The sequence below is a fragment of the Calliphora vicina genome, chromosome 3 (assembly GCF_958450345.1).
Source record: "Calliphora vicina chromosome 3, idCalVici1.1, whole genome shotgun sequence".
Lineage (NCBI taxonomy): Eukaryota > Metazoa > Arthropoda > Insecta > Diptera > Calliphoridae > Calliphora > Calliphora vicina.
This window is the reverse complement of record NC_088782.1, coordinates 65,541,032-65,568,885: the sequence shown is the minus strand read 5'-3', so window position 1 is coordinate 65,568,885 and position 27,854 is coordinate 65,541,032. Positions and strand designations below refer to the sequence as shown.

The window sequence follows — 27,854 nt, the reverse complement described above, 5'->3', positions numbered from 1 at the left end:
CAATTTAATACCACTATTTATTAATAACAAAACAACATAAAAAATACTTCATTTCAATGAACAAAATTATTGGCACACTTCATTAAAAGCTAAAAAAACATTTGATTTAGGAAGCAACATTGCAAAATTTAGTATATAGTTGCAAGTGATTTTTGCTTTATAACTGCCTCGAGTAGCTTAGGCATAAATCCACCAACTTGTTTGTGATATCTGATCCAATACTTTGCCATTCTTCAACTAATTCCTTTTTCACTCGCTTATCTAGCTCTTCTCACAGATGCTCCATTGGGTTGAGATCCGGAGATTGTGGAGGGTGTAGTAGGGCATGCGAAATATTGTATGAAAGCCACATACGTCTAGTATAGCCGAATTTTTGGGGTCATTGTCATTTTGAAAAGTGAAAGAAAATGGTAAAATTAACTTTTCTGCACTTTTTCTGAGGTGTATCCATATATTTCACTTTGTCCATTATTTCGTCAATGAACACCAGCTCTCCAACCCCTGCAGCGGACATACAACCCCACACAATTACCTCTCCAGCACCATGTTTTACTGTTGAAGCAATATTTTGTTTTTCCAGCTCTTTATTGGGTTTTCTCCATACCGTTTGACGGCCATCAGAGCGAAAATTATTAATTTTGCTTTCATCAGAGAGTAGCACTTGGTGCTAAAAATCATGTGGCTTACGTAAATTCCTAAACGGCATATTCTAAACGCTTCTTTTGGTTCACAGATGAAATAAATGGTTTACGTCTAGCAATACGACAACTATAGTTTGTCTTCTAGAGCACTCTTCTGGCTATTGCTGCGTGAACTTCTTTCCCAAACTCTTCTTTAATCTCTGCAGCAACCTCTGTTAAAGATATTTTTGGACATAACTTGACCTTTTTGATTATATGGCTGCATTTACGCTCACTTAACGATCTAGGACGACCTGTATATTTAGCACTTTCAATTGTTGATGCTCCCTTAAAACGTTGCACGATACACCGAATTGTAAAACGGCTCCTCTACAATCTCAGCATACGATTTTCCTTGATTGTGCAAGTGAAAAATGATTTTGCGCTCAGATTCTGTTGTTTCCTTTTTTTTGTTAGCAATTTTCAGCAAAATTGATAATTATTGGGCAAATTTTTTACAAATTGACATTAACAGTTTTAGAAACGAAGACTGTTAAATAAAAGAAGATAAAATGGCATTTTTTATGAACAAAAAGTGGATAGATTGATAAAATTTGAAGAATCTGGTTAAATGTGCCAATAGTTTTGTTCGACGGAAATGGGGAATTTTTCGTCTTTTTATTATTAGTAAATAATATTGCAAAATTGTTGAAATATAGTTGGTGGTATTTTGTAGGAAATTCATCAATCTATCTGATAAATATATTTTTTTATTAAAAATGTCAACAATATGGCCTTTAAATCGACCTTAAAGTACAATGAGCATCCTGTGCCAATACTTAAGTTCGGCACTGTAAATCATATGACATTTCTGTAGATATTGAATTTCGATTAATATTTTTTGTTATGGCAAAGTCTATGAGATCAGGAATTTTTTTAGGATCAGCAGGCCAGTATGTTACTGGTCTTGTTAAATAAATGACAACCAGAGTTTTTACACAAAAATGAAAATAAAAAAAATGGGCGGGCATTGTCTCGACTTTTTTTCTTCTTAAATATAAGCTGATATCCTATACTATTCTAAAATCTATAAAACTAATTTCAACTATTACTAACTTAATACTTGTGGTCCATTAGATGCGGAAATTATCCCAATTTTGGACCTTTTTTAAAAAAATTATTAAAAATATATACACATAATTTTTATAAAAAAAAAAAAATGTTACTATAGTATATACTTTAATACCTGATGTTGAAGGTTCCATTATAAAAGATTTACATTTAATAAATTTAACACTAACAATAATCCCTTGAATTGTAAAAATTTCCAATTTTTTCACTTTTTTTAAAAACAGCAATAATTTGCTAACTTTGACCGCTCACTGAAAAGAAACTAAACAACTTATTTGTTTTATTTTTACAGCTAGTGATGTAGAATTTTATCTACTTTTACCCTGTACCAAAATTTATTATAAAAACTTTATTCCTAATTTTCAATTAATCGCCACTTTTATACCATTTGAACCTAACGTGCGTCGTTTTAAACTTCTAATTTTTCTGTTTTTTTATGAAATGGAGTTACCATGTTTTTTTAAAAAAATCATGGAGTTAGCAAGTTTTTACATAAAAATAACTATTAAATTATTATTATAATTTTCCAGATATTCAATTATTTCTATTTAGATACCGAGATATCTCACATGGCTCTGTTCTTTCTCATCTGTGAGTACATTTTGTTGCATTGTCTTTTATCTTCCATTTGCCCAGCCATTTCGGCAGTACATAAAATATATAGGAACGGCCCTAGAATACTTCCCTGTGTTACACCAGCGGATGTTTTTCGACGTGAAGAGATTACATCTTTTGATCTGATTTGGAAATAAATTTATTGTATGTAATTTGTAAGTAGTTTATGTACATTCGCAGGTAGTAATCTAGTAATTTTGTGTATTAATCCATTTTTCCAGACTTTATCGAAATCTTGAGAAATGTCAATAAATAATGCAGAGCAATACTGATTGCTCTCGAAGGTTTTCCGAATAAGAATAGTTATCCGATGTACCTATTCTGCTTCCTTCAGAAACTAAATTGCTGGTCAGGAATAATGTAAATTTCTTTACGGTTTACTAAGTATAAGGCTCTTACTTGAGAGCCTTATACTTAGTACTTTTCAAAAAGTGTTGAGAATATTGACAACAGGCTAATGGGACGGTATGATGTCACTTGAGTGACATATTTTCCCGGTTTTGGTATTATAACTACCTCAGATGTTTTCCATGAGTATTGAGTTAATTATGAACAAAATAATTCTCAGTGCTGAGTTGGGTAGATTACTTATCATCGTGGTAGTAATTTTATCTATACCAGGTGACTTTCTAGCCTTTAGACTTCTATTGTCGTCTTTACGGTAGAGAAACGGAATTTTATTGGGGCTGGCACCACATTATTTATGACTATCACTAATACATTCTCCAAGTGATTGGCACATGCTTCGATTTTTTCTGAAGAATTTTTTGCCCATTCTCCGTTCTGAAGTATATTTTCCGCAGTTTTCCAGAGACTATATTCCAGAGACTATTAATCTTTAAGGCGACGTGAAGTGAGTGACAATTTAACGGCGCACAGTGGGGCAGAATCAAATTTTTTTGGAAATAAACATGGCATTTCTAAACGCCCATTTGACATGGGCGTAGCCAAGGGGTATTTGAGTTTATGTTATTAAAATAGGTTCTACAAATGATCCAGGGGCGGCGCTATGGGAGCTCAAAGTTGGGTACCTTCGACATGTAAAATTTTTAAAAACGTGCAATTTTTTTGTTTTACATCCGATTTCAATGTTTTTTATATTTTTGGAAAGCCCTCGGCTATGTCTTGAAAAAACATGCTTGCGTGTGCTTTTTATCTCTTTATTATTTATCTAATTCCCGAGTTATAAGCATTTCAAAATTGAAATTTTAAAATTTTGCTATACCTTGGTTCGCATTTTTTAAAAATATAGGTCGGACTTTTGGACCGAATGGACTCGAATTTTTTTGTTGGTTAGAAAACTGAATTACGAATAACACACAAAAGATTTCAGAGCAATATCAATCTTGGATCCAAAAATAAACGATTTTCAATTTAAATATTCAAAAAATAGTTAATTTTTACTGTTTTTTTGCCGAAAAGGTGACTTAATTCTTTTTTTTATTAAAAATAAACTTTCTTTAAGAACTTATAACAATTTTATATTTTTCTATAAGGTATCTTTACGAAGATTATTTTGGTATAAAAAAGTTGTCCTATTTTTTGAGTATATCGCCCTTCAGAATGTGACCTATTTTTTATAGAAATTTAAAATTTGTGCCACATGTTCTAAAATCCCATAGCTGGGATCAAAAAACGGGAAGCAGCTTTGGAAACCTCTATATGTTCCCTATTTATCCCCAAAGCATTTTCCCAGCCCCGAAGGAAATGTGGATCCTATGGGAAAAATTGTAAAAAATACCATTTTTGGGATTTTCGCTCCAATTTTTAGGAATTGCAGGATTAACATTGACAAGATTTTTTACATTTTGTTATTTAGAATGACAATTTTAAAAAACGTTGAACATTTCATTGAGTTTTGTTAATAAATAAATAAAGATTTTATTATATATTACATATTTATTGACATTCTAAAACTAAAATTTGTATAAAAATTTTAATATTATAACATTAGGAACAATAATATTAGGAACAATTTGATCCACATTTATTCCGAGTTATATATTTTTGTTTAGATAAGTTAATTTTTGGTCTTACAAAAAAATTTCAAGTTAATATCTCAATTAGAGATAGTTTTCACATAGTTTCTTCTACTAATATATTCTAACCACTTAGGTTTTTGACAACTGAGTTAGGTCTTTGACAGCAGAGTTTCCGCTCTATGTCTATTCTCTATGATCCTAACTATTATTTTGGAGTATTTTGTGGTTTCTATCTATTTCCATTGTCGACATATTTAATAAAAACACAATTTTTTTTTTTTATATATTTTATATAATTTCGTTTTTTACTTGCTTTATTCGTTAAATTTTTCGAAACTTACTTAAATAAATAAAAAAAAATCAGAACGGAAATAAATAATACAAAATAATAAATTAAGTTAAATAATAAATAAATTACACACATACATAAATAATAAAAGAAATCCTTTTCTTGATTTTAAAGTTGAAAGAAAAAAAGGACTTCACTACTTTTTTGTTTTGTTTTTATTAGAGGTAAAATGGATTTAAATAGATTGTTAAACCGAAATGCAAAGTATAACAACTAATTTATTTGTAAAGGCGGAAGGTGGAAAATGTTTGATGCTAATAAATAAATTAATAAATAAATAAATGTAATCGTATGAAAAACACAGATTTGGGAAAACGTTCTAAACGCACGAAACAAATACTCTCGTAGAGAACGCCGTTCTTAAGTTTTCATTATTGGTATCTATACTGCTTATTGGTGAAGTGAAACGTGGGAGGAGATTTAGGAAATAACATCACTAACTATGAGAGGACTATTAGTTATGATAACCCATGGGAGCTCCTTTACGATCGAAATGCCGTACGCGTACAAACAAGAAGGCGGCGACTAGGGAGGCAACAGCCAAAACAAGTAAGAGCATAACAAGTCCACCCACGAAACTGGGCACAGACATACAAATCGTTTCTGGATCAGCATTGCGGGCTGACTGTATGACCACTGTTTCATTGTTGGCATTGCTGTTTAGAGCAAAGTTAACGTCACCGGGAGCAACGACTTGAATAATGCGACTCGTATTGACATCGGTCATTTCTTGGGTATCACGCTTATAGATACGGGGTTTAACAACAATATCGATGGTATCACGACGTCTGCGCACGCCACGCAAATCGTCTAGACCCTCTACGGAACGAGGACGTCCACCGAGGCTAACTAAATTTCCACCTTCTATATCATCTTTACGCTTAACTGTGTTGTATTGGCCAGATTGACCGGGTAGTGGGGGAGGTGGCATATGCAATTCATTGATATTTTGGGCGGGAGACTGGGAGCTAGATGGTCCAGATTCGGCGCCAGCAGTTTGAGCTTGTGGCGAGGGAACAACATCAGGTTGGTTTTCGGAGTAAGCTCCAGTAACATCGGCCGTTGGATGTCTGGGATCGGGATATGCTGCTGGTGGTATGCCACCTAAACCGAAATCTCCGCGTTCATAAGCTTCTGGTGGACCATATTCCGATGATAAGGCATTGCCACCGATTTGTGGTACACCATAGTCAGCACCGCCCAGACTGGGACCGCACTTAGGTTCGGGACAATTGTAGCGACATACTTGGATAACACATTGGAAGTGAACATTCATGGAATCGGGGAACTTAAAGGCCTGGAAGTAGGCAAAGCTCACCACGGAAGCAGAAGGTCCAAAGTTTTTAATCTTTTGGAATTTACTCATAATCTTTGGTCTCACCACGCAACCATTTTGATCCACCAATTGTATGGGCGCACGTTTGCCATCATGTGCCACACAGTTGCGCACCAACATATCGAATTTGTTCTCGTCATCCTTAATGGCCAAGACCATGGTCATAGTTTGACCAATCTTCACAATACCAGAGACCTCAGAGGCCCAGGGACCTTTACCCACTTGAATTTGCATCCAGCATTGCAGATTATCACCCAAGAAATTGGCCGTTACCGCATGCAACATATCGACTTGGAATGGACGGAAAGTCACAGCCTTTTCATAGAAATCATACCAAGTACAACGCAATTTACGGGCCTGATCCCAGACTTCTTGCACATAGGGATCATACTGAATAATGATGGTATTCTCCACATAACTACCCGATGGTGTGGGTGCACCATAACCAGCAGCATTATGATTCGCCGAACTGGTCATGCCACAACTGTTAAGGAATATCTCAAAAGTGGCACTCAAGTGACCAGTGCCGGGTTTCAAATGCACACAGTGGGGATCACTGTAGAAGCCCTTCGAGAATATCATACCGTAGAAGGGACGATCGAATTCAATATTCACACGCATATGAGTTTTTTCACACTGCACTTGCAAGTGTTTAATCTGGGGACTGTCGTTTGTTGACGCCAACGGCCAGGCTTCGTCTGAGATGTCATTGCTAGGTCCTGCTGCTAATGCTGTTTGTGGTGCACCATATCCTGGTGAGGGTGCAGGTGCTCCATAAACGGATCTGTGTTCCAAAGGCAGAGAAGCTGAATCCACATGTGGTCCATCGCAGTAGGCATTCTGTAAGAAAAGATAATAAAAGTTAAATTAATTATCATTCGCATGTTCGATTATTATTTTAAGGTAAAGAATAGTAATTATAAATTGCTATTGCTACTACTATTTATTATATAAAATGTTTAATAAATACAAATGACAATTTAAGGTATTTTGACTTCAAACCTTGTAGAAAGTTTTGATTTTGATTAAAGTTAAACTAGCGTAACATTTGATTATGAAATCCATGAAAAAACATCAAATTAAGTAATTTTATAATGTTTCCTAGAGATTTATAAACAATTTATTAAAACTTGTAAAACATTTTTCGTAAACAAAAGCGTACAAACAAAATCTGGTATGAGTCTGTTTTATAAGATGTTGAAATTTTCAAATCATACAGGTAGAAACAAATTTTTTGAATGTATTTTGAACATACGAGTATCTGACTGCGTGCTGAGTTTATCTGTATTAATGCTTGGTTGGGCCATTATGTAATATCCGTCATATGTATTTTGTTTTTTGATTTAATGATTTTAAATTTAAACCATTTTTTTGTTAAATAATTGTGTTAAAATGTTAAACATTAACAGGCTTTGTTGTTGCTAGCAAAAGATCTCAAATAAATGATTTACAGATATTTATTATGGTTGAGTGTAACATGTAAATGATGAGGTCATATGAGCCATTGTGCAATTTACCAACAAAACTAAAAACATAAAACATGTTTCCATCGGTTGTTTAATGAGATTTTGTTTTATTAAATGGTTTTTCTTTATTATTTCATTAGTTGTGTTATGTAAAATCTTTTATATTTATTGTTGAAAATCACAAAAGTCATTTTCGTCTATTACTTTGATTATTTGTTTAATATTGTGTTGAATTGTTTAGTAATTTCAGGGTTTTATGGGAAGACTTTTTTCTTTCTAAGTAATTGAAAGCAACACACATTTTGTTTCACAATATCAGCTCGTATGATCACATTATGTTACGTTCATATTGGTTAAATATTTGACGACATATACCCGATTATATATTATTGTCGCTTCATAGGGAGACTTCTGACAAATAGATTTATTATATCTACTATGGGAAATGCTTCAGTTTTCAGAAAACGTTTATTCCATTAATTTCTTGCTCGTGAAACTTATTCCATGATGTGTGAAACTTTCCTTAACAGACGTTTTCCACTATCGATCACGGGCCGGTCATCTCTAATCGGAGACACGTTCGAGATCTATACCGATGGGTCCATATCTGAGACTGGAGCTTTTACATTCCCCGATTTCGAATGAGGGTCTGCTTTAATGTAATGTTATTCAGGCTGCAGTTTCGGTCAAATTCGATGAGAATATCCTGGTTTTTTTTACCGACAGTAAACCAGCACAGAGAAAACAGATTCCTGATATCAACCGAATTTGTTGCCAATCTTATGATTCTATTCTATCTTAGTGACCGAATTTTACAGTTGTGGCTACACAATTTTAGAAGGGGTAATAAAAGTTTGGTTGCTTCAACCGAAATTCTTCTTTATCAAGTGTCTTTCTGTTGATATAACCAAAAAATTCTATGTGTGCAACGGAATCATTCGATTGGCAACAAATTCGGAATCTCTTTTCTCTGTGAGCAAATATCTGCTCAGATCATAATTTGACTACATGCTCGAAGCTTACTTGACCCGTATACTTCTACCAATAAGTCCCACTTCGGATCCTTAAATGTTTGGTTAAGTCCTCAAAAGCTATTTTCTCTTAATAGCTTTTGATTCAACTCCGAGCAATTTTATTGTACTAAGATTCATATCATATAGATCTATTAAAAACTATGAAACCGTTTTAGAAACATATTTCCTGGTATATGTATATGTTCAGTTCGTATGATATTTCTCTCCGATTGGAACCGATTTTAGCTGCCTCATTTCTCAAATATATTTTCAATCAAATCAATAAGAAATTCAATTCACTCTTGATCAATCGAGGAAACTAAGTGATCACGGTTAATATGCTTCTGAAAACCGGGGAAGCCTTGTTCTGTTTCGGATAACAAAATAGGATTATAAAGCACCTTGGAGACGATCAAATAAATATATAAATCACACAGTTGTGTGCGTGCAGTCGTTCTTTTTCGGCTACACGTACGCGTTGTAGGCAATGATCGATGAAAATCAAAAAGTGTTGATTTTTTATATTTGACTACTGATTATTTGATAGCCTTCTGTTGTGATCGACTATCAAATTTCATTTGTTTTGTGTTTTCCGTGATGTAAAGTGTACTGATGAAAAATATATTAAAATTTTGTGTTTTTCGTCTCTGAGTAACAAAAAAAAAACATCAGTTTCTTTTAGATTTTGGGTAATAATAGAAAAGTGCGTCTAAATAATAATGGTCTTTGACAACTGTGTTAGGTCTTTGACAGGAGAGTATCCGATCTATGTGTATTTATCTATGACTATTGCTTTTAAAACAATTGACACAAATTTCACTTAAGAAACTTAATAGTTTATTCATTATACAATTAAATCAATTCTGAATTGTTATATACGTACTAACGAGGCAAAACATTGGTTAATTTTGTATAGAAAGGGCATTTAATAATGAATAACGGTAATAGTCGGGTGGATTTGGGGTTTTTGACCTATTTTTCGGTTCAGAAAAGGTCATTATATCTCTCATTAGCGACATGAAGGTCATAACACAAACTGATATTTAAACATTTCCAATGAAAAAATCTTTTTACTAAAATTACTGTTATTATCGGACAGACTAAAACTTATGTTTTTATGGATATTTTATTGGTTAAAATTTTATTTAAAAATAATGCAAAAGCATCAGCCTTTATGTTTTCAATTAATCGATTTGGATAAAAGTTTTTTAAAGAATATTAAAATCACGTCAAATATTCACAGTCTCGAATCTATGATTTTTTGAATTGCCGCAAATGAGCGATATGTATCTAAAATCATCTCTATTATGTATGTATGTCGTTGTCGACGTCGACATAACTTTGTAGTTGTTGTCACTTCGTGTCGACATCGACATCACCTCGACGCTAAATTTTGGCAGTATTTGGCGGTATTTACTAACAATAGGTGTGTTCGCGTACTTTCCAGTAAAAAATATCCAGTAACATTATTTTAGAGAGTAAAAATAAATTACTCTCAATCTGAAAAGTAACAAAAAAAAAGTACGCGAACAACAATTTATAAAAATGTCCAGTAAAAAATATCATGTTCTCTATCTTCGAACAGTCACTTTTAACACTATCTTGCTCTCTCGTTACAAGTTTTTAAAAGTACACGAACGGAATCCCGTAACATCCAGTGATAATTTGTACAAATTATCAAGTACGCGAACACAACTAATGTTGTGTTGATGTCGACTTGTTATCGATAATTTAAAAGAAATAAGTATCATCCCTATGCATTTCGTTACAGCTGTTGATTTTTATTTATTATTCGTATAAAAATGCCTTTTTCTATTGGATTCCAGTGAAACAAACAAATCCTTAAGCTTCAGTGTAATGAAAATAAGCTATGATTTGAATATTTCGAACACCGGCTTCGCTAGTAAATATTTCATATGCAGCCGGCACTAGGCCGGGAGAAATAATTTTTTACACTGTGATAGTACGTGGCAGGATAATTTTTTTTATTTTGTTTACAATAGATAACTCCGCTAATAGCAAAATTTTTTAAGTGATTTGAAATGTGTCAATAGAACTGACTTAAGCCTGAGTTCATCCCAACCATGGCAGAATCTGCCATGCCAAGCATGTTTAAAATTAATTGAAAAAAAAATAAAATATAAATAAATTGTACGTTCTGCCATTACGGTTTCAAATTGCTTCCCATTGTTGATTTTATTTTTTTTTAATTTCTCTAACCGCAACTATTTTTAATTTTTGTATGAGTCGTTGTCAAATATCGTGTCGACAGAAAAGACTCGTTTCTGTCAATGTCGACTTTAACGCGCCTTAGAAAATTGCAAATTGCTGTCAATAGTTAACAATTGTTATCGATATTGACTTCGCAAATACCATTTTAGCGTCGTCCACGTGACTTAATGTCGACAACGACATACATAATAGAGGTGAATATTATTATTTGACAAGTCTATTACTGATTCGGAAGATACAGTTCTAAAATAGCCTTCCACCCTAAAAGATATACCTATAGAAAATTTCAATCAATTCAAAATAGTCATATGCTTATGATGCAAAACAATGCCCAATTTTGTATAGAAAGGTATTGGAATAATAAATATCGGTAATAGTCGGCAGGATTTGAGAATTGATTCTGTCCATCAACGTATCTAATAAAAAGTCTCATTTTTCAATCTCTAAGCTCTCTTTAACCCTCTAACCCGCAAACTTTAAAAAGCTAAAAAAAAGTCGTTGAATAATTTTTTTTATGGTAATTATGACCCAATAAAATCAGAACAGCCATCAGAAACTAATTTGCAAATTAAGTTTAGGAACCAGGTGCAAAAAGGTGAAGAGTGCCTCAGGGCATTGTTGCCGGTTTAGGTGTAAACAACAATAATTATGATACGATTTTATTGAAAAACTAATAAAAAATATTTCGAATAGATCGAGCGACTAAAAGTCAGAAAAACTTTGATTTAAAAAAAAAAATTACACAAAATTTCACGTACTAAAATTATGAAATCACTCACAAAACAGCTGACAGAACAAAAACTAAAAGTCAGAATGCATTTCGATCTTCGAGGGAAATGTTAACAAATCTGTAACTAAAGTCACAGTTAAATTTTTAAAAAAAATATATATAATTACTTTTTGAGATAATTGGTGTTTTGTAATGCATGCCTTGAGGCACTCTTGAAGGTTAGAGGGTTAAGAAAACTATGTGAGCGAATAAGAATAAAAATACAAAATTTTGATCAAAAATATTTTTAAAATTTCAGTTTCAATTAAATTATGTTTATGATTTTTTTACACATTAATTAATCTTGCAGTTTTCAGAATATTTAAAATAATTTACTCATATGTATAATTTATATAGATACAAATAAAATGAGAAGCTGAAACTGCGTAAAGAAACGAACAAACAAAATTGAAGTAGAAAACAAAAACTGAAATCATTTTTTAGTTTTTTCTTCTATAAAGTGAATGAAAGAAAGTTGAAACTGGTACAAATCAGAGCATAACTGCATTTTCGCTAAATTCATACGAGTATTAAACAACAATAATAATAATTTACAAAACAAAAAACCCAAAACTAGAGAAATATAAAAAAAACAACAACATTTATGTATAAATGAGTTGTTTGTTAGAGCATGCCAAATGTATAAAAATAAGATTAATGAATAAAAAATAAAAACTACAAATACAAATGTAATAATTTATTAATACAATCGTATAAATGCATATTGTGGTAGACAAAAACGAAAACTATCTGCAAGTGCAACAATTCATACATAGATAGATACTTGAATTACAATAAACACCTCCCCAAGCATTTCTACATTAACTAATTGAGCAAATTTTTGCTATTTGGATTTTTCATTAATAATTACTGATGCTGCTTGCTTTAACAAATATTTCATGTACAATTTGGCCAAACTGAATTTTCAACATGTGAGCGTAAAATAACCAACCAACTAATTACAGAATTTGGTTCAATAAATTTGAAAAATTGAAAATTTGTCTTCATTTGCTGCAATTAAATAAAGTAGGTGCTTTTGATGGCTTAGTTTTCACTATTTTTTTTTGGATGGATTTGTGCAAAACAAATATGATTTTCTAGGAAATTTATTAACAAACATTTGTTTTAATTATACTCATTACTTGAATAAATTAAAAAAAAAAACAGAAAATATTTTTGATTTTTATTTGATAAACTACTTAAAAATGGAAAAAAAATGTTGCAATTTATTTGCCCTTTTCTTCGAAAAATGTTTATAAATTACTAGATATTTAAACTGGATGGGGTGCTCTGATAGACTAGACGATAGTCTATCTATCTAACTATGTTAGATTTTTAGAAAAATAAATTGCCAAACAAAAAAATGTTGTCATTGGGTCATATTTGACCTGGAGTAAAAATCTTGAATTTTTGTTACGCACAATTAAGTGAAATGTTTTCAAAGCTTTTGTAGCACTACAATATATCTTTGTTAGTAAATTTTACCCATTTTGAAATTAAAATGGAATTTTTTTCTAAAATGAGAGGTTTATATTTTTGATATTTTATGACTTTTATTTAATTTCAAATGTCAACAACTACGTCAGGTTTCTATTTGGGTAAAATTTTACCCGAAGATCTTTAATATCAGTAAATTGAAGGTTAAAATTATATCTTAGGAATAAAACACAGTTTAAATGCTTTGGAGTAAAATCGATTTTTTTTCATTTGTTTTTATAATGCTAGACATTTAAAATGATCTTTCACTCAGTGTACTTGTAGGATCGCTTGTGACATTTGTCTAAATATAAAAGTCTTCTAAAAATAGTTGCAGTATATGTTTTAAACAAGTTTTTTGGATTTTAAATATTTTTAAAGTTTTTAATACACTAAGGGCCGTTTTCTCATTAGGTGATTATCTTTTTTCCCAACGAAAAACTGCAGATTAAAGAAATTTGGTTTTCTCAATGTCTCATTTGCTTCTATTCTGTCGCAAAGCTAACCCGACCTCATCTGCCAATTATTTATTTATCGTACAGATAAATTCAATCAGCTGACTGCTGTTCATAGTTATAATGTGTTTGTGTTTTTGCAAACGAAATTAAATAGATTTTATAAAAAAAAGTTTAATAGAGCAATTAACATTAATTTGATGGAGGATGAACACGAAGAACATGAGTTCCAAGTGAATGCTGAAAAATTTTATCATGCCAGGCCTAACTACCTGGCAGACATGGAGGATAATGAATATTTCAAAAGATTCCGGCTGTCGATGGCCACGTTAAACAGCTGATTTATGTAAACATGTTGTCAATTGAAGGCAGGGTTCCCAACTTTCACATCTATTTTGAGAGGTATTGCCAACTGAAAATAATCTTTTCTGTCGGTATATTGAGAAAAACAAAATTGTTAACGGACAGTTTATCGGCCTAATAAATTTATGTCGACATTTAGTAACAGGCAGTTTGTCGATACATTGAGAAAACGGGCCTAAAACTCATAAAAAACACTTTTAGAGAAAACCGCCTATTCGAGGTAAATAAACCGGTTTCTTCGATATTCGAAATTTGAGCTTTTCAAAATAACCGAAACCGACTTTACAGAAAAAACCGGTTATTAAAAATCGGGTCGATCACCCTACTGAGTACATTACAAATTGTGTCTAAAAATTTCAGAAACACCGTTTTCAGTGATGTTCGTCGACTTATCGACCTGTAGTTTTTGTCCGACTTTAAATTTTTTAACTGGTTTGGAAAGAAAACTAATTACGCTTTAAAATGGCGTGCAGCTTTTCAAAATAACCGAAACCGACTTTACAGAAAAAACCGGTTATTAAAAATCGGGTCGATCACCCTACTGAGTACATTACAAATTGTGTCTAAAAATTTCAGAAACACCGTTTTCAGTGATGTTCGTCGACTTATCGACCTGTAGTTTTTGTCCGACTTTAAATTTTTTAACTGGTTTGGAAAGAAAACTAATTACGCTTTAAAATGGCGTGCAGTTTTTGATACATTTGTATGTTATAAGTATTATTTTTGTTAAGAATATCTAAAAAAAAAAAACAATTTATCAACTTTTTTTTAGTCGCTTTTTATTGCTTATTCTGATATGAAAGCATATAAAAATTTATACCAATGTTTAAAGAAAAATTAGTTCTTAACAAAATATGGTTCTAATTATTCATATCGGATGAAAATTGTAAAAGTTATTCAACTTTTCATAAACACCTTTTTGAATATTTAATCTTTAATTTACAAGGTACATTTTTTCAATAACTTTTGCAAATATAAACCGATATTAACAATTAATGTCTAATTCTAAATATATAAAATTGCCTTTAAAACACTTTACAAAACTAAATAGGTTTTCATAGGAAATTAAAATAACTATTGTTGAATTTTAAAATTAACGAAACAAAATAAAAAGTAAAGCGAAACTTTTTATAAAAACTTACCCATTTTTTTGGAATATACATTTTAAAAGCTTAATTCTTTGTTTATCCATAGTTGTTTACAATTTTGAAATCTGTGTAAAAATGTGTGAGTTAGAGGTACTAAAGTACTACGACCTACCCTAAAATAGTTTTTTTCAAAATAACTAAAAATTTTGAGGATGTTTTAAAATCTTTGAAAACGGTTTTAGTCAGTGTTTAAAAAGCTACGATAACTAACAAATTTTTAACTGTTGCTACAACTACTGCTTCAAAAAAGTGTATGTAGCGGTAGCAGTAGCATTTGTCTTTTTTCGTTTTCTTGTTTTTTTAAAACTACTGCTACCTTCAAAATATAAAACTCTTAACAGAGCAGTAGTAATAAAACATGAATTGTAAATGGAGTAGTAGCATAAAAATACAAGTCATTGCTACTGCTCTATATCGAGTTTTAATTTTTAAGGTAGCAGTAAAGTAGCAGTTGATGCAGCAGTTAAGGTAGCAATAAAAGTAGTCAAAAAAGAAAATCTTCAGCCATAACACCAAAATTGACAGAATTAAACACTGTGTGTTGTTTTTGTTTTGAGAGAGTTTGAAAGAATTATTTGATTTTATTCGTCTCAGATGTTCGTGTTGCTAACAGAAAGATCGTGTTTTCTGTGTGTATAACAAAAAAGCCGAACTTTTGTTTACAACACGACCAACTTACACAAATATACATTCACAACAACAACACATAATATACTTTTTTGGCTGAAGATTTTTATTTTTGACTTATTTTATTGCTACCTCAACTGCTACTTAGCTGCTACTTCAACTGCTACTTAACTGCTACTTCTTCTACTACCTCAACTGCTACTTCTATTACTACTAAATTTTAAAAGTAGCAGAATTAATAAAAAATTAATGACTGCTACATCAACACTTTTTCTTTTTTAAGGTAGCAACAGAAATTAAATTACTTTGCTACTTTTAAATTTTTCTTTTATTAGTACTACTACAACTACTGCTACCAAATTGTGAAGGTAGCAGTAGTAGTAGTAATTATTGACTCCGAGTTTTTATTAATTTTTTAACTAGACTACTTGTGTTTTTTCGTTGCTACTGCTACTTGTAGTCTAGTTTTTTAAACACTGGTTTTAGTATGTCCTCACCTAGGCCTACAACCTCCATTAGGTCGCTTTTCAAGTTCTGAAAAAAAGTGTTATTTTGTAGCAGAGTGTTATTTATAGAATATCGGTGACGGTATTGAATATATTTAGCGGTAGTTGAGCTTAAAGTGTATTTTAGGGGTAACGTTGGTCTAAGTGTTGAAAATCTTTAAGACATTCTGTGACAGGTAATGGAAGTAACCCAAATGAACTTGTTCTGTTTTAAATATTATAATAAGCACAGAATTGGATTAAGATTAGGGATGTGCGATTAATTCAACATCCAGATTTCTTATTTCATCAACAGAACATTTGAGTATTTAAATTTATGATTAATTGAATTATTTTATTATAATTAATCGATTAATCAGTATATTTATTAATCAGAATGTATGATTATTCGCTTAAACGCACTTCCCTAATTAAAATTAATTTATAATTCGATTCCCAAACACAGATTCGAAAGAATAAATTCTTAATTAAATTTTCAAAATCAAAATAATATTCCAGAATTCGTTACGAATTAATTCATAGAATTAATTCCTTATTAGACCATTCAAGTTTTCTTTAATTCAAATCCATTAGAAAAAAAAACTTAATATTTATTGAATGATTAAATTTTGCTTCAATTCAAATCTGTTACAATTAGACAAAACAAGAAATAATATTTTCATTCAATTTGGAATCGATTTGAATTAACAAAATTTAATCAGCCCAAGGATGAATGTAGTCTATTATGAATTAATTCATCAATCAATTGGTCAATTCGCAAGGTCTCCTATCATGTCATATTGTCCTAACATTTCGCGACTCGTTTCCTCGGCTTAAAAGACTCTTAGGCGTTCGGCTTAAGAGTCTGCTGGTTGGTTGTGATAACACAATAAACATAGCATACAGATTAGTATTATTTTAGGATATTTTTTGCTTGATAGGCAACAACAATTACACACTACAGTTTGTGTCGGCAAGAAACCAACCAATTGTAGTAAGGAAATGTAAGAAAAGATAAATCACGGTTTATTGTTGGTGTTTTGTTTAAGCTTTGATATTTTTACAAATAAAGCTTGAGTTCTCAAACACTCTATAGTTTTATTTGTATAATATCTTCAGTTTTTCTAAAGCCTTTTGGGAAACGGTTTCCTGATGATCTGGCCTAAGCAACCAGTGAAATGCGCATAGGAACTAGCTTATCCCCCAACAAAAAATTTCAGTGAATTTATCAAATTAAAAATTGGGAATTTAGCATAAAACAATTTTACTAAAATACTAATTTTGTATTCCCGAATAACCTTTTAACAACATTTTAAACCATTGTGAAATATTAGGACATTATGACATGATAGGAGATCTTGTGAATTGACCAAATATTTTCAATTAAAAGCCTTTGAATGAAGTTTAAGAATTAGTTTTGTTAGAAATGGTTTTATGGAATTGAATTGCTCACATTTTTTAATTATGAATTTAGATTTTAATGAATTAAGCTGAAATTTAATTAATTAATTCGAAGTTCTGTTCCCAAATTAAAATATTGAACAAGTCATGTGATATTTCATCACTTCAAAAGTCGCTGGACTGTTAGGTTAAAAGCAATTGACCTATGTACATTTTCCTGCATTTCATACGAGATAATGAATACGCGAAATTGAAATTTGGTGTAGATCATTTTCAATTAATGAAAATATAATTAATGAATAGTCGGTTTAACAGAAACAAAGATAAGAATTAACGAAAATGAATCTCCTTCCTTCGCACGGTTTATATTCATTGTTAAACTGTATTAATTTCCCCCAAAAAAATCCATCAAATATGTCATCAACTGTGTATACACAAATTTGTCTAATACATTTCAATTCCACGAAGTATTACAATTTAAACTTGACCAACAACACACCATATTTTTTTCTTCTATCTTTTTTGATTTCAACTACAGCTTAAAACGGTTGTAAATGCCAACGTTTGTATGTGCGACTGACTGACTGTCTACACATCCATCCATACATATGTATGTATGAATGTATCTATCTATGTACGTTCAAATAAGTTGCAAATGCATGCGTAACGGTCAATGCTGAATGTCGAACAGTGTTACGGCCATCGTTTTTCATACTCATCTTCGTTCATCTCGTCTTTATCATCACATTTTTTTCTTCTGATTATCATCACATTATGTTTTGATTTAAAAAGATCTTCATTTGATATTGCTATACATATTTTAATTTCTCATTCCAACTATTTTTGTACATTAAAGAATATGTATTCTACAAGAATAATAAACACATATGTGCCGTTTTGTTGGAGCTGACCATAAATGTTAATTGCACTTGAAGAAATGTTGGTGTTCAAAAAAAAATTATGAAATATCTCCTATAAGAACTTTACTTACTTTATTTATTTACTTCTTCTGATCCTTAATAAATTTTTGAACTAACCAAGTTTTTATTAATTACAAGAAACATCGTTCTCCATCTTAAAGTACATGCCCCTAAGGTCAGAGCTTCGAATTAATTAATTTAATTTGAGATTAATTCACTAAAATCTTGATTCAGAATTAAAAATGTCAGCAATTCATTCCATAAAATCATTATAATTAGCTTCATTGAAATGCTTTTATTCACTGTTGAATTAATTTATAATGGAATTAATTAATAATAAAATCCATTCAATATTTCAAATTCAAATTGAATGAAAATATTTTTTCTTAATTAACATTGTTTTATTGTTTTGTTATTAATCATTTACAAAATTAATAGAAAAAGAAATGGTCTAAAGCCTTTTTGTAATAGATTTGAATTGAAGAAAAATTTAATCACTTAATAAATTTTGTTAAGCTATTTTGTAAGGGATTTGAATTAAAGAAAACTTGAATGATTCAATAAGGAATTAATTCAATATATAAATTCAGTCTATGAATTAATTCGATGAATTTATTAATAAAGAGATACAATTTAATTTAATTAAATAAAGAATTAATCGGGGTTAAACCTTGTATTGAATTGAGTGATAATGTAGAAGTAATTATTGCTCCTTTCTGTACCAGGAAAAATTCTCGAGCATTTAGTTTAAAGAATTCAATCGTTCAACTACATAGTTAATAGTTGGTTCGTGAGTTAATCAAGTATTAATTTAATTTAACTTATGTTTTTTTGTTATAAATTAAAGTTTTGTTTCACTTTAAAAATAGTATGTGACAAAAAATCATTAATATCGAAAACTGCGATTTTCATCTCAAATTGTTTTGATCTATTGCCTCTAGGGATGCTAATCCCGACAATATCATCCCTAATTGCCACAGATGTTAATTAAACGATCGAGATTCTGAAATAACATGTAGACAATTTGAAATATTTAATCCAATATATTTTTGATAGAATTATCCGCCATAATGATTACAAAAGATTTGATGTGGCCTTGTGCAGGAATCACAAACTTAATCAACCTTTATTTATATACATAAAGTATGATTCATTTAGAGTTTATTTTTCACAGATCATGCGCGACTTGTGTCATCCTGTAATCTTATTTCAATTCATTAATTGTTATGATAAATATTTGTCAAGTATAGACAGGTAATAATAAAGATTTCGACATCCAAATCAAGTTTAAGGTATTTTATTTCAAATTTAAATAACCTCTAATGAATCAACCTTTATATCCATCTGATTTGATAGAATGCATTAGCATTAGTAGAAAAACATGGTATTTGTAGAAAACGTTAGGGAAAAGCCGTAAAATAAATTGATCTTTGTGATGTTAAATTATAATTTTAGACTTTGATTATTTGTCATTATAAATCATATCAAATAGGAAATACAACTGAATTAACAGATTGCAAAAAACGTTTGAAATCAAGGAATTTAGACTCTTTCTGAAAAGGAACTTAGAACTTTTGTACCGGTTAACCGAGTGATATAAACCGGTTAAGGCGTAATCCTTAACCAACTTTCATAATCTAAATAATGAATTTTTGATACAAAATTAATTTTTTTATATATTTAATTTAAGCTACTTTTACTGTATTTCATTGTAATAGAATTACATTAGATTTTGTAGGGAAAAATATTACCCTTGAAGTTCAATCCCTACAAAATATGGTGTTTTGAATTTCTGTTTTTCGAATAAAGAATCATATTAATAAAAAACTTGTATAATTCCAAAAGTTCCTGACTGATCTTTTTTCTACCATAAAAAGGCTGACGGCTATAATTTAGACGAAATTGAGTCTCATTTTTAATATTTCACTTTCATACAAAGGTTCCTGGAAGTGAACCGGTAAAAAACCTAAATTTCGCAGAAAAACCGGTTTTTCGGTTAACCGGTTTATAAACATTAATACCAGCAGTTCTTCATGACTACAAAAGAAATCAACGATTCCTTTTTAAACAATAATTATCCCTAATGATTGCAAATTATATATTTTTGGGCGATTTGAAACGTATGCACTATGTAATGCAGAGAGAAGTCAATTGGTTACATTATATATCCCAAATAATCTAGCGTGAAGTCAATCATTACTCATCACCACTTGTTAATTTTGTAACAAGTGGTGGCCACAATGAAGGGTAAAATAATTAGTTCGTGACACCATAATAGAACTGCTAGGATTCTATAGATTTTTATGCTCTACACAACCTTAGTGGGGAGGGTACATTGGATTAGTGTTGATGTTTGTTACGCCCAAAATATTAGTCTAACACCCACCTTTAAGTACACAGATCGACTAAGATTTACTAGCTGAGTCGATTGTGAGCAAAGTACAGGTAGAAATTTTGCAGATATTTCAAGACGATTGAAACTGGTCGAAATCGGTCCATTATTTCACCTAGTCCACATACAAAAGGTCTTCCGAAAAAGGTATTTTTTGTTATAAAACTGACCATTTCTACCGTATAAGGCCGAAGGCACGCAATAAACTGCTCATTGCGATCGGTCTATAATTTATCATAGCTCCCATATAAGACCCACTTCCGAAAATCACTCACGCAAAATAAATTGTTGAAAATTTAAAAGAAAAATGTTTTTGTTCATTTACTCAGTGTATATTATATTATACTATACTTTCTTGCTTATTATTTATATAGTAAAAACCCGTTTCATTCTACATATAACAATCAATATTTAAAGGTTCGATCCGGTCCGATCTTCTTAATGTTATATTGATTTCAAATACTATTAATTTAGTCACTTATTATATGAAATATTTGTTAATTTAGCCAAACATTTCTCTAAGTGCATAAGTATGTAAACAAAATCATCATACTCATACTTATAAGTCAATGTGTATGATACTAAATGTATATCTGAATAACATCCATTAGATACATAATCTATGTATGTCTTCAATCCATGTATGAATGAATGGGGGGAATTCATTTGAATTGCTATAGTTTTTTACTCTTTCTCTTTTAAACCGTATTGTTAAAAACATTCAATAAATTTGCATTTAAATAAATGTTAGATTTTTGTTTAATACAATATTTTTCCATACAAATGAAATGGGTTAGTAATAAAAAATAATAAATATTGTATACAAATTTTATGTAAAAAAAATAAACAGTTACTTTTTTGTTTATAGATTTAAATTAAAAATAAATTTCACTTTTTAAATAATTTTTGAAATAGTTTTGTATTGTAAAAAAATACTCACTTTTAGGGTTAACACTAAACAAAATAACGCCAGCCAATTCGATCGCCTATGTTGTCGTCCCATTGTGTTTAAAGATGTGTGTGTTGGTTTTTTGAGGGGGTGAAAAATAGGAGACAGGTAGAGATAGTTTTAAGATCCTTAATTTAAACTGTAACGTCCGAAGTTTTGGATGAACATAAATAAAAACACACACAATTTTTAACTGTAATTGTAGGAAAAAAAAGAAACTCATTATTATTTATATTGTTTAAAATTCGTTTATACATTTTTTTTAAATTGTTAACCTTTTTTTATAATAATTAATGCCAGCCATTACTTAAAACTGTTTTATTTTATAATTATTTTTAGTATTTTTTTTTTTAAATTTTTTTTAAAACAAATCAACTGAGAAAAAAAGTTTCTCTATAAGTAGCTGTTTTTCTTTTTACGTTGTTATTATTGTTGTTGTTTTTCTAAATATTTTTTCTTTAAATATATCTTTCGTTTTTCTTTTTTGGTTTCCAGCGTTATTTCAAACTTTATGTAGATGCTTCGAACAAGTCTTGGTTACAAGTGAATGTTGTTAGTTGGTTTATTAGCTGTGGCTAAAAGAAAGCTGTTAACTTGACAGTTTTCTAAATACACACTCATAAAATCATACTAATACTCATAGTATATAATATTGCCAGACTAATAATCATGGGCTGGTCATATTTTGGCTAATGAAAATCTCCAAAAAGTAATGGTGAACTATATGTGTATTTTAATGTAATTCGATTCGAAAGAAATCATTTTAGAAATACTATGTATAAAGCAGGCTAATTCGAATGAATGTCTTTGCGAAATGGCTTAAAAAGTAATTCCCCACTAATAAATAATTCAGTATATACTACTCGGAAGTTATATACAATAGACGTATATAACTTCCGACCATCACTTTGTTGAACCAAACGCTTGGTGACCGAATTATCTCAAAAAATGGACCTGTGAAAAGCACACCTTTGGGCTGCTTTTTGTGGCGGTACGTCAAATCTCAAATTTATCATTTAGAAGCTAACATTCGACGCACTATTGACGAAATAAGACCGGGTATGCTCGAAAAAGTGGTGAAATTTGTGAGCTAATAAAGCCAATGTTTTGGCCATTCCATTGAATTTGTTGTTTTATTTAAAAGAAAAGCCTATACCTCTAAAAACCACCACTTATATACATATGCATATTTATTTTAATCGTTATGGAAACCCTTAGTCCCAGTTTTTGACTACATATGTAAATACAAAATTAGCTAATTTTAGTTAAAAGAAAGGTTAATTTTAAAAAAAGATTTGAATTTTCATTAGCAGTTCTCTTGGTTTGTCACACTCAACATTTTTGTGAAAATGGAGTCTCTTAAGAACTTTGTATCGTTACCCTTCCCATTTTACATAAATAACAATGAGGCCAAATAACGTAACTACACATCAGACTACGATAACGGCTTTGATTTGGAACACAGTAAGGGAAGAAAACCCTTACCGGACTAGTGGAAAAGTACAAAGAACGCCAGCTACGAATCGTTTTTTTAACAAGACACATTGAATATTACTGACTGTTGTATTATATCAGCAGCTTCATGAATATAGTGGAATTATCACTCTGAATAACATTTTGGATAAATAAAACAGATGTAAGAAGCAATAAAGAGAAACAAAAAATGGAGAAATCGTGGATCGAATAGTGTAGCCTTTTTCTCTTCCGTGAAATGCAAATATGTACTTGTAGGAAAAATGTGTAGATGCTGAAAAGCAGGAGTCCTCAGTAGAAATGAAGAAAAATCATCGCAGTAAAACCTGATAAAATCAGCAAAGGCGGGGATACAGAGGAGGTGCAAAAACCGAAAAGCTTTCATATAAAAAAGGGAAAAAAATTCAAAATGTAGAACAAATTTGAATTCCCCTCCCCAAATGTTTGACCTGGATCCGCGCCTGAATTAGCATAAGCATGCAATAGATTCGAAGATGATAGAGGGACATGATAACGGGAGAAGGTCATGTGAATAAACTAGAAAGTACTATAAAGGGATTTTTCGTGGTAAATGTTCCGGACAAAAGTACATAAATGTCTTCTAGATATTAGAGTTATGGAATGAACCACCGATGAAAGGAAAATAATGTCATTCTATATAAAATTACGTCATCCTTACAACTCAGTAAAATGGAAGAAAAATCATCGCAATAAAACAAGTTTACAATAATACGCAACCGTTTTTAGTTAATGAAAAGACCTATTGTATCCATTACTTTAATATATGTGAAAATAAAGTCGAATTTATAAGGCGAATTTATAGAAGGAAGTGCGGCTTCTGCAAAAACAACAACTGGTCTTACAAAATGTCAGAAACAGCTGATTGGTTTAATGAAAAATTAAAATATAATCCTGAAGAAAAATATGACGATATTGAAATACAAAAACATTATTTGAGAGCAGCTAACACAAGCGATGGAATTTATTTTGAAAAGTTTTAGTGAATACATACTAAATTCGAATATTCCGAATAAATTTTAAAAATTGTCTTAACTAAAAATATTTTAAACCCGTGCCTATACTTCACAAATATTTCTCACAACAATTAATGACGTTTGTTGTCAAGACAAAGTTGTCTGATCACAACAGACATGAAATGCTCTTAAAACATGATGTTATAAAAGAGTTGTTAAAAAACTTGGTTTAACAACCGTGTTAAAACATTGAAAAAACGCTAACATGGTTTGTCTATACCTAACACTAACATCATGTTAGTGTTAATGTTAAGCATTTCATGCTAGTTGTAAACGTAGTGTAACGATTCAATAACACTAATAAATAAAGAAGTTTATCAAGTTATGATGTATTGATATGTTACCAAATATCTTAAATAATTATAAACTAAATAAAGATTTAGTATTTCTAATTTTAAATGTTAAAAACTTCTAAACCATTAAAAATGTTTATATATTCCCCTTAAATGCACATTCGCTAACAAATTTCCCCGTTAACTGGCAACTTAGTTACAAATTAATCAACATCTTTTCTTTACACTCTCTTTCTCACTTTTCTTTACACACTCTCTTAATTTGTAAAGTTTAAAACTAGTAAATATGCTCTTAAACTTTATAGTTTATTATTATTTATAGTTTTTTTTTTCTACTTTATGGAGAGACAGCATTAACTAGAGACTGACTTCTTTAATATGGCAATAAAACATCTTTACCATGTGCTAAAGTTATTGGACAAGACAAGTGTGCTATTAACCCAAAGAACAGCATAACAACAACAACTACAAACAAATAACATCATCACTACTGCTGCTGCTCCAATCCATTTATTCTTTTCATGGTTGTTGTTTTATTATTTCGCTGTTCCTGCTTCTAACCAGCTCACGTGTTTATATTTTATTTATTTATTTTTTCTATTTTTTTTCTATTTTCTTGTTGTGTTGTTGTGTATTTAGTCAACAATTTCAAATAAAGACAATTTGTATGAAAGAACCCAACCACCAGACAGTTTGTTGTGGCTGCTGGGATAGAACTTTGTTGTTGTTGTTGTTGTGGCTCTTTTACGGTGGCCTTGTTAACAACTTTTGTAGCAGCTACTTTACTACAACAACAACAACAATTTAATATTAAACATGATACGATCGTTAGTTAGTTATCTATCCAGTCATATTATGTCTGGTTTATTTCATTCATTCATTCATACATTCACATACATTTTATTTAACCGTATAAATAGTTCTTGGACTATTTAGGTTGAAAAGGTAAGTGTTTTTGTTTTGTTGCTGTTGTTGTTGTTGTTGTTTCTGGTGTTTTGCTTTTTCTAGTAGACGGTTTATTTATTATGAAATTCATGGGAATTATTTAGCATATCATGGAGTTTATTTAAATTTATTTGTTGCTGGCTGTAGTAGTTATTGTGTGAAAGGAAGTCACAGTTATTTTGCATAGCGTTTTTACTTTCTTATGTAACATTTCTTGGATACAGTAATTTATTTGTGTAGTTTTGTTTAACTACATACAAACATATTTATGTTAATATTTTGTATGCTAAACATTATGTCATGATGGTTCATGAATATTCATTAAAAAACAAAAGACTTTGAAAATGAACTTTTAATGTTATACATGGAATTTTTGGCGAGATTTATTTTTTAGCTTTATAAAGAAATAAAATTTTAGATATTGTATGAAGTAAATGAATTAATAAAAAATATACATATAAATTTCCTTATTTCAAAATGAGGATTCATTTAAAAAAAATGGAAAATTACACTCTGATTTTTTTACATTTTAAAAAACAAACACAAGAAAAAAAATTAGAAATGTCCCTTGATTTAAAAAATGTCCCTTTAAGGGAAATTTTATTCTTATAAACGGGTTAAATAAATTTTTATTAAATTTTATTTAAATTTAATCAAATAGATGAAATAACACAACATTTATGAAATTTCCCTACTTTAAAAAAAATTTCCCTTATGGAAAACTTTAGATTTGTTATAGATTACTGAAAATTTTCTTGAATTTTGTTTATATTTAATTATGTAAGTAAGTCAAATAATGTAAAATTTAAAAAATTCCCCTTAAAGGAAATTTTATTTTCAAGGAAAATTTTTGTAATTTTTCCTGAATTTAGTTTAAATTTAATCAAAAAGCTGAAATAACATGCAATTTTTGAAATTCTTTTGAAATATCATACAATTATGGAAATTTCCCTTCTTTCTAAAAATTTCCCTTTAGAGGAAATTTTAGACTTATGGAATATTTAAATAATTTTTCACAAATTTTATTTAAATTTAAAAAGGTAGATAAAATAAAATAAAATTTTGGAAATATCCCTTCATTTTGAAAATTACCCTTTATGGGAAATTTTATATTTATCAAAACTACTAGCTATTATTACTGAATTTTGTTTAAATTTAACCAATTAAGTGAAATAACATAAAATTTCTAAAATTTTCCTTTAGGGGAAATTTTAGATTTATGGAATATTTCAAAAACATTTCCAAAATTTTATTTAAATTTAAAAAATTAGATGAAATAAAAGACACCTTTGGAAATTTTGGCTCATTCTGAAAATTTCCCTTTAAAGGAAATTTAAAATTTGAGATAGATTTATAAAATTTGTTATGCCTTTTGTTTAAATTTAATCAAGTAACTGAAATAATATAAAATTTTGGAAATTTCCCTTTTTTCTTTTCAATAATTGAATATCTATAATTTTTCACAAATTTTATTTAAATTTAAAAAGGTAGATAAAATAAAGTTTTAGAAATATCCCTTCCTTTTGAAAATTTCCCTTTAAGGGAAATTTATTATTTAACAATACTATTAGCCATTTTTACTGAATTTTGTTTAAATTTAATCAAGTAAGTGAAATAACATAAAATTTTCGAAATTTGCCTTCCCTCTAAAAATTTCCCTTTAGGGGAAATTTTAGATTTATGGAATATTTCAATAATTTTTCCAAAATTTTATTTAAATTTAAAAAAATAAATGAAATAAAAGACAATTTTGGATATTTCGGATCATTCTGAATATTTCCCTTTAAGGGAAATTTTGTATTTGAGCTAAATTTTTTTAAATGTTCTTGGATTTTGTTTAAATTTAATAAAGTAAGTGAAATACCTAAAATTTTAGAAATTTACCTTGTTTCAAAATATTTTCTTTAAGGGAAATTTTATATTTAATGAAGATTTTTTAAGTTTCCCTCCCCATTTTGTTTGCGACGTAAACATTTATACTTTTTTAAAATTATGCAAGTGAAATGTTAATTTAAATTTCACTTTTTGTTTTTTTTTAATAAAATGCAAATACTAAATCAATCTCCAAAAAAAAAAGAATGCAAAAAAAGCGAAGGTAAATATTTGTTTTGATTTCAAAAACTAAACAAAAACAAAACTCATACATAAGTACTGACATACACATAAACATCTGTATATTTATAAAGTATTTCATCAAAAAACGAAAAAAAACACAAATGTGTGAAATATTTTACACAACAATAAGATTCAGAAACAGAAATCCCTTGAATGCATACGTACTTCCCATTTCGTAAACTATGAGCATAAAAAATTAAAAAAATAACTTTCACTTGAGCTTAAAAAAACAACAACAAAAAATAGTGTTGTTTAAACAATAAAC

At 29.8% G+C, this 27,854-nt stretch overlaps 1 protein-coding gene across 1 annotated transcript in view; it reads right to left on the bottom strand.

Moving 5' to 3' along the window:
• Positions 1-4,644: 4,644 nt before the first annotated feature.
• dyl (dusky-like) overlaps positions 4,645-27,854 on the bottom strand; it is a 50,242-nt gene continuing 27,032 nt past the window's right edge. Inside the window, exons 2-3 of the mRNA XM_065506127.1 lie at positions 21,721-21,922; positions 4,645-6,873 (exon numbers count right to left, since the gene is read on the bottom strand). Coding sequence (XP_065362199.1) covers positions 5,152-6,873; positions 21,721-21,783 — 1,785 coding nt within the window. The 5' untranslated portion in view covers positions 21,784-21,922 and the 3' untranslated portion in view covers positions 4,645-5,151. The remainder of the gene's footprint in view (positions 6,874-21,720; positions 21,923-27,854) is intronic.